This window comes from Oryctolagus cuniculus, chromosome 6, assembly GCF_964237555.1.
Source record: "Oryctolagus cuniculus chromosome 6, mOryCun1.1, whole genome shotgun sequence".
In the NCBI taxonomy this organism is placed as follows: Eukaryota; Metazoa; Chordata; class Mammalia; order Lagomorpha; family Leporidae; genus Oryctolagus; species Oryctolagus cuniculus.
The window spans coordinates 134,089,438-134,100,444 of NC_091437.1; the positions used below are offsets into that span (position 1 = coordinate 134,089,438).

An 11,007-nucleotide genomic window follows, 5' to 3' on the forward strand; every position below is an offset into this window, starting at 1 on the left:
GAGAGAAGGACAGAGAGGGAGGGAGGGAGGGAGGGAGGGGGAGAGAGAGAGAGAGAGAGAGAGAGAGAGAGAGAGAATCTTCCATCTGCTAGTTCACTCCCCAAATGGCCACAAGGGTGGGTGGTGGGCCAAACTGAAACCAGGAGCCAGGAGCTTCTTCTGGGTCTCCCAGGTGGGAGCAGGGGCTCAAACACTTGGGCCATCTTCTACTGCTTTCCCAGGCCATAGCATAGAACTTGATTGGAAATGCATTCTCAAACTGGTGCCCATATGGGATGCCGGCACTTCAGGCGGCAGCTTTTTCCTGCTACGCCACAGCACTGGCCCCTGATTTTTTGTTTTTAAAAGGTGGAACAATAAATAGGGCCCCAGTTCCAACTGGCTCTAGAATTTTTAACCTTGACAGCACTCAAACAGAATAAGGATAAAATTCCACTTAATAATATCAATTGTACAGGGCCAGCATTGTGGCACAGTGGGTTAAGCCACTGCCTGCAGCGAAGCATCCCATATGGGCACCAATTTGAGTCCCGGCTGTTCCACTTCTGATCCAGCTCGTTGCTAATGTGCCTGGGTTAGCAGCAGAGGATAGCCCAAGTCCTTGGTCCCTGAACCCATATGGGAGACCTGGAAGAAGCTCCTGGGTTCCATCTGGACCAGCCCTGGCCATTGTAGCCATTTAGGGAGTGAACCAGTGGATGGAAGATCTCTCTCTCTCTCTTTCTCTCTCTCTCTCCCTCTCTCTCTGTAACTCTGCCTTACAAGTTAAAAATAAATATTTTAAAAAAATTGTGATGAATTGAAATTGGAGCTCAAAATTACACTAAGAGTAGACACATAAGCTGATTCATAGTTTCTCACCTAATGCTTCTAGATTTTTAGGTGTTTTTAAAATACCTATGCACCTATTTTTCCATGTTATGAATTCACATTCTAAGTTCAATACTGAGTAATTTAGAGAAATTCAAATAAATATTTCATATAAAGTAAAAAATAAAAATACAAAGCATAGTTTATATTATTTAATGATACAATAGGAAAAACAATGTTACACTTGAATGGGTGGTTAATATTAATTTTAATTTCTTTGGACTGAAAATTTCAACTATAATTTTAAAAGACCAAATCATCATCAGAAATTTAAAATTAAATAAAAGTTAAAGGCAATAAAATAGCTTGATAAATAAGTTTTAATTTTTAAAATATGACACACTTACTATTAACATACAAGGCATCAAATTCCATAGGAAAGAGCTCAAAAGCTTAAAAATTGCCCTTTATAATATCAAAAAACACTTCATCAACATCAAATTATTTTTGTTTGGCAAGAAAAGTAATATTAAAAACACAATGAGAACCACAGTAAAAGCTGTAAATACTCTATGTAGTAATAACCTAGCTTTGCTTTCTTACACATTTGCATGGAGTGTGACTAGGAAGCATAAAGATGCCAGGGGGAAAATAAGACTGGCTGTTCCTAAAATACAGGAGAGTTATTAAAACTTGGAGCAAGGGGATGAACTGACCATATTTCTATGAAATAAAATAATAATTCATGTCTAGATAATTTCTAAATATGCCACACTCTTATAACGCTGACACTGAAAGGTTAAAAAATAAATCAATAAACATTTGTGGGATGCTGAACAACCAGACCAGATTTATGTAATTATAGCATCTCATTCTGAGGCTGATTCCAAATTCTTCATTCATGACCTGTGAAAGACTTCTCTTGTTCATAAAGTCCACATTAAGGCATGCCAAATTCCTATAAGAAAATTATTCTAACAATTGCTTTGGATATTAAAGTTGTTAGCTATAAAATATACTCCTAAAATATACACAGACTTGAGTGCACCACAACTTGTACAGTAACAAACATAAACCACAAGTACACTCTCAAGTGTAAGTCACATGTTTTTCAAGTCCATCTTACGTGTTTAAAATAACATTTTACTTTTTACAGTGTTGATGCACTTGCCAGGAAAATTATTTCCCAAGTTGTATGTCCATAAAAGTTGGAAGGAGAGAATCTTGTAGAATATGATGAACCATAAAAGGATATAGCTGAGAATCAGCTGAAAGACAACTATGTGTTACTTCTCTTTCTTATGCACTCTTTTATGCCGGGAAAAAGCCAGTAAGACTTCATTACAATTCTTATCACTACAGTCATTCTTTATGCCCAATTCTGGGAAAGGTTAAACCCATTACAGAGAACTGTAAGGATCTCTGTTACTCCTGTATCACAGTGGAATCTAGTTGATACATTAAATCTTACTGAAGTAGTTGAACATCTGACAAAGGGTATGAATCTTTGTTGTCAAACCATGCTTTTATGGTAGCATTAATTACTGTGATTGAATCTGACCTTCAGCTTAAAAAAATAATTCTCCTGATAAATAGAGTGCTTTTTCTTTAATTTTGGATAATTACTACCAGTAAGCCTTTGCATGTGGCTAACATCGCACTTGCTCAATGTTCCTCTTAGAATTTCTATCTGTTGCAAAGAAGTAAAAAAGGTAGAGCCACTTGGGTTCAGATCTTTGATTCTTGATATTCAACTGGTATGGTCCTCACTCATTTAAGCTTACCCCGGTGGGGCAAAGGAAAGGCACAAATAAAGTTGGTAGAGCTGCCTCCACTTCAAATTGCACCTCAGGGGTTGGTGTTTGGCAGAGCTGTTTAGACACCACTTGAGTTGTCTGCACCCTATGTAAGAGTGCCTGGTTTCAGGTTCTGGCTCTGCCTCTTAGTCTGAATTCCTGCTAATGCACACCCTGGAAGGCAGCAGGCAATGGCTCAAGTAGTGAGTCCCTGCCACTAACATCAAAGACCCAGATTGAGTTCTGGGCTCCAGGTTATTGTGGGCATTTAGAGTGTGAATTAGCACATGGGAGATCTCTCTCTCCCTCTTTATCTCTTTTTTTCCTTTCAAATAAATAAAAATAAATATATATTTTAAAAATTTTAAAATAAATATATATTTTTTAAAAAAGGATGTCTTCCAACATTGACCCAATTGATTCCCTAAAATAGATAAGTACTGGGGAGGGATGTATTTTAAAAATTCAGCAAAGCATGTGTATCAAGGCAAGTAATACAGAATCAAAGGATTTATCAGTCATATGCACAACCACCAAGGACTTCATGGTTCCAAGCAGTCTTGCCTTTTTCTAAACTGTAGGTCAGCTGTGCAATGGGAAGCCACCCTCTGTATGAGGGGCCAGAGGACATCATGCTATATGGTCTGCTTCAGGTGCTCAAAAGGCTAGAAAGGATGCATGGCATTGCAAAGAAAACTCTTTACAAACTTCTCCACATGAGTTTAAGGTGCACTAAAAAGAAACAGTTTGGTAAAGACATTAGGAGGCTTAATCTGTCCATTAGTGGTGTGTAGATCTCAATAGTAGATTTGATACTCATTCCATTGGCCCATACTCCTGAAAGAAGGGCTGCCTTTTCATTAAGATGAAGAATATAACTCTTGAGTACAGATGGTCTAAAACCAGGTAAATAAGCTAAAGACCTATGAACTCTGAAAAAAAGTTTTGCTTTTCTAGGTCTAGCAGTAAAAACTATCAGAGTTCACAACTGGCATGATGTTGATAGATCTAGGGTTATAAATCTGCATGAAGGATCCAAGACCAACGAAGTCTCTACCATTTGTCCCCTGCTCCTGCCAAGGTACTTCCACAGCTCTGAACACTCCTTATCAGATTAGTAATAACAGTGTGCAATTCAGGCCTTTTCTTTGCATTTATTACCACCATTTTAAATTTAAGTAATTTTCATCTCAAATTTAGGCAGTGATGGGGTGGACAAAAGCTATACAAACCAAATACATGGGAGAGAGTTAATTAAGGCAATTATCTGAATTATGTTACCACAGCATTAAAGGGTCATTCAGATAATATTCTGAATTGGTCCCTTTGGGTGTAATTATCCACCCTCATAGATGGAGACCCTTAAGAGTTGTACTTTCTAAATAGGCAGGTTTAAGTAATGTTGTTGAAATAACCATTTACTTACCAAATTGCAATTCTAAATTCTAGAGAAAAGTGTAAAATTGTACAGAATCCTCAGAAAAGAGCAAATGCATTCTGACTTCCCAGTTCTCACCCAATCTCATGACCCCCCAGAATATTTTCTTTTCCTCAATGGAATTTTTAAATGTTAGTTTTATATCACACTTTTATAATTTGGTAGCATTGCAAGGTTCATTAAATACATACATGTAAAACCTTCGGCTTTTTCTCCATTTTCATTAATTTTAAAGAACTGAACAGACTTCGTAACATTTGATTCTGAGGTTCATTCTCCTTCATCAGTTGAAAATTGGGCTGTACATTAATTCTTTATAGCCTGTCATTTGGCTAATTAATCAGTTTCATCAAAAAAAATTCAGCTGATCTCACTTGGTTTCTATGAAAAAACATATATTTTTTTAAAATTGTTTTTAAAATGTACTTTAAAGAATACAGCTCAGACCCACTGACTTCGCCAAGCAGTAACAGATCATTCCCTTCTTGCTTCAACACCACCCAACGTGGATCCTCGAGCAGGCTAATATCAGATAACTCATCTAACACACACATTCTGGAAAGGCATGTACAGCACGAATCATGACATTAGAGTCAAAGCAAAACAAAGGTTTGATCAAAAACATGGAAAACCAGCAATAGCAAAGAACAATCTTTTATATGGACCCAATTCTTTCTGAAGCAGGAAGTCAATATTATTCTGTAGGGTAAGGAAACTGGGCTATGTGTAGCTTCCTCTGATGAGCATACAATTTCTGAGTTTTACCTTTAATTCTTTACATACCTGTCGTGACTAAGACACTTTGCCAGCCAAAATCACCCATGTATTCCACAGTCCCAGTAACAATACAAGCCTCAGGTGTTAGGTTTTAAAATCTACAAAGAAATCACTTTTCACCCACTTTCTTATCCCTATTCCAACTGCCACCTCTAATCCTCTTTAAGAATGACCTCACTGATCCTCATAACACAGGAATGGAAGTTAAAATAACTCCTGTAGAAGAAGGTTGGGAACACCTCAAAGATAACAAGACATTTCTGAGTTTGCATCCCCTACACCCTTCCTGATCTACTGCCAATACCAAGGTGGTATGTCAATGTGTGCACTGGGCACATGTCTTGCCCTGCTCAGTTGTGATCACTCTTGCACAGAATGAGTTTGTACTTTATGCAGCACAAGCAGATAGCTCCTGAGGGCCTGAATGTAAGGTGCTGAGAATGATACCTAGACTACTGGGAAAGACAGGTGAGTTTTGGTGAACAGTGAAGACAGCAGTACCCACTGAATCAGTGTGTGTAATGTCTTTCTGTCTCTCTCTTCCCATCCTAACGCTTTGGCCATGGGTGTAAGGACTGCTGCCATCCAAGGCATCAGCTTGTTGCCTGGCCTAGAACAAGCAATGCAGTGTACTAGGCACAGCTCCCTACAGTCTAGCTGCAGCTGAACCCAAGGTTTTCTCCAAACAAGGAAAATACCACATACCCTGGGAGCTTGCCAGAGTCCATCATGACTCAGCCTGCCAAGACGATTGGCTGTCTGGAAATATATTTTAAAAGTTTCATGCTTTGCCTCTCAGCAGAGACTGGTAACTAGGATAAAGGCAAACCCACAAACAGAAAGTGAAATTACTATCAACAACTGGTTTTGGCTTCATTTAGAAAACGGGCATGTGACACTGGCAGATATCTGGCACTAATTTGTAGATTAAATTCATATTTGTCTTATAATGATTTATATAATTTTCTTTTAATAGAAATTTTATCCTAAAGACTTGATTACCATTTCTGAATACAGGAATAGTTTTAAATATAACATTCTTAACAGCCTTCTTTAAAAATATCAACATCCTCAAGCTTCAAAATATTCAAATTAAAAACTCTGTATTTTAGTGTTTAGCCAAATCACAGGCAGAAAAATTTAGCAAGAAAATGGATAAGCACCTTGGAGAATTAAATATGAGCCTTATTATGTGATTAATGCTTAAGCTATTTTTCACAAAATAGATTACTGACTGATCCCACAATGTTTAGGACCTCCAGGGATCCAAAGAATACCCCCATATTCATTTAAAAGAAATCATTTGTACATTGGACTGTCAGAAAAATTTTGTGATAGAAGTACAAACTCATGGCCATTAGAGATTAGTCTTCAGTTCTTTAGAAGCATTGCTGTAGCTGGTTGTGGTTTCTCCAGCATCTTACATGGATTTTCTTCTAAAGAGAAGATATACGAAGAACAAAACCACTTACTGGCTATTGGTTTGTGAAATAAATACATAAATAAATAAACTGCATTGTTATTTAAAAAAAGGGATTTTCTTTTTTCTTTACAAAAATGTCAAGGCAGACTCTCCAGAAATTCACAAACAGAATTAATTCTGTACAGCGAGAGCATCCTCCTCCACCAAGGACAGTTCCAGGGTATTTTCATTAGTGCTGGTTTTCATCCTGAAGTTGAAAGAACCGTAGAGTTTTGCAGATTCTTTGGAAGAAGCAAACCTGTTGCGACGATAGAGCTCCCCCTTCCACATAGACATCATCAGCAGACAGGACAGAACGACGCCCCCCAGAGTGAGGAGGCAGAGCCCAGCGATGACACAGCGGTCCAGGTGAGCCCCCAGCCTTGCACTCTCCTTCTCTAAGCGCTCCATCTCCCGGGCTGCCACCGTGTTGGGATCCACAGTCACTTCCCGTGGCACAATGTAAGAGATGATCACCAGCAAGATGCCAGTGACCAAGAACAAGATGGCGCTGATAAAACCATAGTCTACCGACTTCCCTGAAGACATAGCTTCCGAACTTGTGTCATCTTCATCTTCAGATATCAGGGATATGGCAGCCTCTTGGGACCAGTCATTTGGATTTCCCCAGCCAAGGTCTCCGGGATGACTACTTCTTTTTGCTGAAGGAGACCTCTGATTCCGCTGCTCCAAGTTGACATTCTCATCTACATAAGTAAAAGAAGTTTCTAATTCCTGGCTGCAGCAGTTGCAGACTTTCCGTTCTGCTGTTATTTGGCTGCTCCCTAAGTCAAAAGGTCCTGGTGAGAAAGAGTCTGGCAGAGCAGCACTGTCTTGCTGAGAGGGGGGAGGGGATGCCTGAGAGGGGCTAAGTCTAGACCCTTCCATCCCAGCCGCTCTTGGTGCAGATGTGCAGTGTCTCTGGCAGCAGAGAGCAGCTCTTGTGGCTGCTACATCTGCTGGGTCACCAGGAGGCCCTCCTGAACTCCAGTCCATGGCATTGCTCAGATCTGTCTGGCTGCGCTTCCTAGCAAGGCAGTGGAGCTCCATGGGAGCTAGTCAGACATCCCCGGCACCTTCCGGAAGTTCTGCCAATAGCAACACAGTTAGGTAAGAACCTGACAGAAGCTAAGGCTGCACTGACAGGAGTGCTGCTCCCGAGGTTCCCATTTCCTTTGCAGCTACTGCTGTCTGCACCTGAGCCCCAGCTCCTCAAAAGGGCCAAACAAGGGAGCAGATACCTAGAGGCAGGAGGTGTGAAAAGGGCAAATCATCTGACTTGTCGTGGGCGTCAACACTGAGAAACTTAGGTCAGCAAAGAAAGGGAACGGGGAGGACACAGCAGTGTCGATGGAGAAAGCCCGCTGCCATCACCATGCCAAATTTATCCAAGGACTCACACTTTCCTCTGACAGCATCCTTCAAAGGAGAAGGCGGGTTTCCTGCAGAAAGACACAAACGAGAAAGGCAGGCGCCCTTTTTAGCAGGACTGCTAAATTTCTGGAGGACTTGGGGAAACACAGACTTCTTAACAATTCAAGTAGATTGTGTTTACCTTATCTTTCTTTACTTGGGAACAGACTGTAATACAGATTAGCTTCAGAGAATCCCCACAAGCGAACGAGAACGTGTTCCCAGTGGGTACCACTGGAGCAAAGACTCAGCAATTTGACCAGCCACTTCTTCTAACTTTATATCTCATGCACACATCCAGGGAGCCAAGTCCATGGCCCTGTGTTTCTAAGACCCCATATGGCTGTCCACGGTGCTTTCAATCTGCCCCATCCACAGATCCAGTGTGTGCTACACCTTTGTGGTAATCCCTGCAGAGGACAATGAACCAGCCCACTCCACACACATGCAGCTGTAAGTGGACCTGAGTTCCTTCCCCTCTGTGCAGTTTGTTAACAAATGTGCACAAAAAATGAACCATCCAGAAATGTTTACACACCCAAACTAGAAGTAAACTGACAAGGAGTCAAATTATAACCCTGTACAGCCAGAGTTTAGTTGAAGCAAACAGGTGCAAAGCTGTTTCCAAGGTTACCTCTGGAACTTTCTTTCCATGACACTCCCTCACCCCCCACTGCAGCAGGAGTCCTTTCTGGGATAGAACTCTGTGTTGAGCACAAAACCATCTGCTCCTCTTTCTCTGCCTCTGCCATCTTTCCCAGAAATAAAAGTCCTCTTCCTACTATCACTATTGGGGGTTTTAATCAATGGAACCTTTCACTGTGCTTTGAAATCCAGGGCAATGATTGATTTTAACCCCTGGCTTGAAGATTTTTATGCTTCAAAACCCACAGCTCCAACAGCTGGTAAGAGGCACTGGCAGCACAGAGGAAGGCACAGCTTCTGGTCAACCTGACAACTCACTTAAAAAACAACATGTTACTGCTCTACATCAATTTGATTTTTGGGGAAAAAAAATTAAACAAACACGTTTGCCTTCTGTTATCGGAGTTTCTTGGCACTTAAAACAGCAAAAAGCACTAAGTGCAAGAAAACCACATCTGAACCAGTGCTTTCCTTAGCATGCGGGCAATCGGCTACTGAAGGATCCCTGAATGAATGAACCAATGGTAATGGGCTTTACCAATTAGTAAAATGAGAAATCGTCTGGCTGTTCCCTCAGGCACAGGGCGCTCTGAGTAACCTTGGGCACGACTGACTCATCACATTAGACTACTTTGGATAAAATCGATAGGAGACCCTTATGGGGACTTCCAGTTTATAACAAAAGGGGAGAAACTGGCGCTTAATTCTTTTCTCCTGCCTCTATCCCTCTTCAAAGAGAAGAGACTCTGCTTGTTCTATCAGAGACACATTATCTGTACAGTCGATTTCCTTTGCATTCTCGCAAACCAGGGCTTCTAGCCTCACTGGAGCAGGGATAATCCCAGGGGACCAGCTCTTTTCCTTTCTCCCTTTCTCTCTCTCTCTCTCTCTCTCTCAAATGCAGGTCTGTTTAAAAACCCAGATAATCTCAAAGCCAGGAGATAACACTTTGCCTAGTCTGACGGTCATCAGTGTGAAAAAAAAAAAAAATTAATATGTGCACAGGAACTAAGTGACACGGGCGAGGCTGGTCTTGGGGAGCCGACCTCGGGATGCGTCCTGCGCCGCAAGCTCCGGCCAGCGGTGTGCCACACGGGCGCCGCGCCATCAATCAACCCACTCCAGGCGAACTCAGAGCCTACCCAGGCACGGGAGCCAGGCTGTGTCCGCACAGTAACCGCGGCGAAGCAGGCACCTTCCGCGCGGAGTAGGGACAGGAGCCCCTGCTCCGCCAGGCTCCCGGGCTCTCTCCTGCACCGCGCGCCTCCTCCGCACCCGACTCTCCGCCACTCACCTTCTGCCTCGGCCACCCGGAACGTCTGGAGCCCCGCGCGCTCACCCGGGCGCGGCTCCCCGGAAAGTCTCCCAATCACCAGCCACCGCACTTGTAGCCTCCGCGCGCTCCGCTCCGCCCGGTGGGCAGCGCCTGCCGTGCGGGGCTGGGCGGGGCAGGGCAGGGCGCTCCCTCTTGCTGAGCATCCCGGGAGATGTAGTTCAGGGATGGTGTCTGCATCTCTGGTCTCCGTTTCCTCTCAACCTTCTTGATTTTGTTCTTCCCGCTACACCCACATATTCCACCCCGGCACTTCAGAACATAGCACTGGCTTCTAAACTGAGATTGTCGTCCCGTAGCCTCAGGTGTGGTCACAAGATTGTAGGGGAAGGGCTGGAGGGAAGGAGGGTATATTTAATTCCAATTGTGTGGGAAGCGATTTGCATGTTTTATTTTATTTAATACTAAAACCAAGCCTTCAAAGTGGATCGTAGTAATCGTTATTTTACAGATGAGGAAACAGGCTCTGAGGGACTAAGTGACTCAGCCAAGGTTACAAAACAATGAACGGTAGCTTCTAAAATTGCATCCAGGAATCTGATTCCAAAGTCGTTGTATTTTCCACAAAATCCGGGGAAACACTGCCATTGAGTAGGAACAGAGTCCTGTTCACAGCGTATCCCTGTGTTTACTGGTTTCTGTTATCTCTTAAAACATGAATAGTAATGTCTCAAGTCACAATAATTTGCATAAATGGCACTCATTGCCACGCTCTCCTCTAAGCACTTCACATCCATTTGCTCATTTAGTGGTCACAATCGATTTGTAAAGTACTGTAAAGATCTTTATTTTCACAGAAGAAGAAACTAAATTACAAAGACGTAATTTCCCCCAAAGTCACACAAGTATTCAGTCAGGGTTGGATATGAACCCTAAAGATTCTAAGCACTATATTGGGTTAAAAGAATGAATGAAAAAGACCAGAAGGCAAGAAGAGAAGGGATCTGGAATAAAGGAAATCTGGAGATTGAAGCTACTGAGTTATGACTCCCAGGATTGGAAAGCATAACTTCTTTGGGTCATCATCCTCTTTGACCCAGTGTGGACTCCAGCAGCCAACAGCTGGAAGGCCAGGTGTGTGTAGTTTGTGATTCACTCTTCTCCAATTTTCAAGTGTTTCCTTTTGGGGGATCCTACGTCATTGATCGTTTCTAAGACAGCAAATGGAAAATTAGCGTATTTATGATATTTTCCTGCTTGTGAGGAGCTCACGCAAATGCCCTGGTTGCTTTCTTTCAAGCGATGGATCAGTCTCCTAAAATGATGATTCTATTGGTTTTCCTTTACATTGAATGGAATCTGTAGTGTCGTTTTTCTGGAGACTTCACAATCC

At 42.2% G+C, this 11,007-nt stretch overlaps 1 protein-coding gene across 3 annotated transcripts; it reads right to left on the reverse strand.

The window, feature by feature from the left end:
* Positions 1 to 712: 712 nt before the first annotated feature.
* Positions 713 to 9,777, reverse strand: TMEM74 (transmembrane protein 74). 3 transcript variants are annotated; one of them, XM_008255831.4, is made up of 3 exons: positions 9,636 to 9,777; positions 7,684 to 7,725; positions 713 to 7,371 (listed from the first exon to the last, which is right to left on the reverse strand). In XM_008255831.4, the coding sequence occupies exon 3, from the start codon at positions 7,331 to 7,333 to the stop codon at positions 6,416 to 6,418; it is 918 nt and encodes a 305-aa protein (XP_008254053.1). In that variant the 5' UTR covers positions 7,334 to 7,371; positions 7,684 to 7,725; positions 9,636 to 9,777; the 3' UTR covers positions 713 to 6,415. The 3 variants fall into 3 exon arrangements, with proteins under 3 accessions (XP_008254053.1, XP_051700729.1, XP_069931508.1); XM_051844769.2 differs by having other exon boundaries at positions 7,525 to 7,725; XM_070075407.1 differs by having other exon boundaries at positions 713 to 7,725; positions 9,636 to 9,776.
* Positions 9,778 to 11,007: the final 1,230 nt, after the last annotated feature.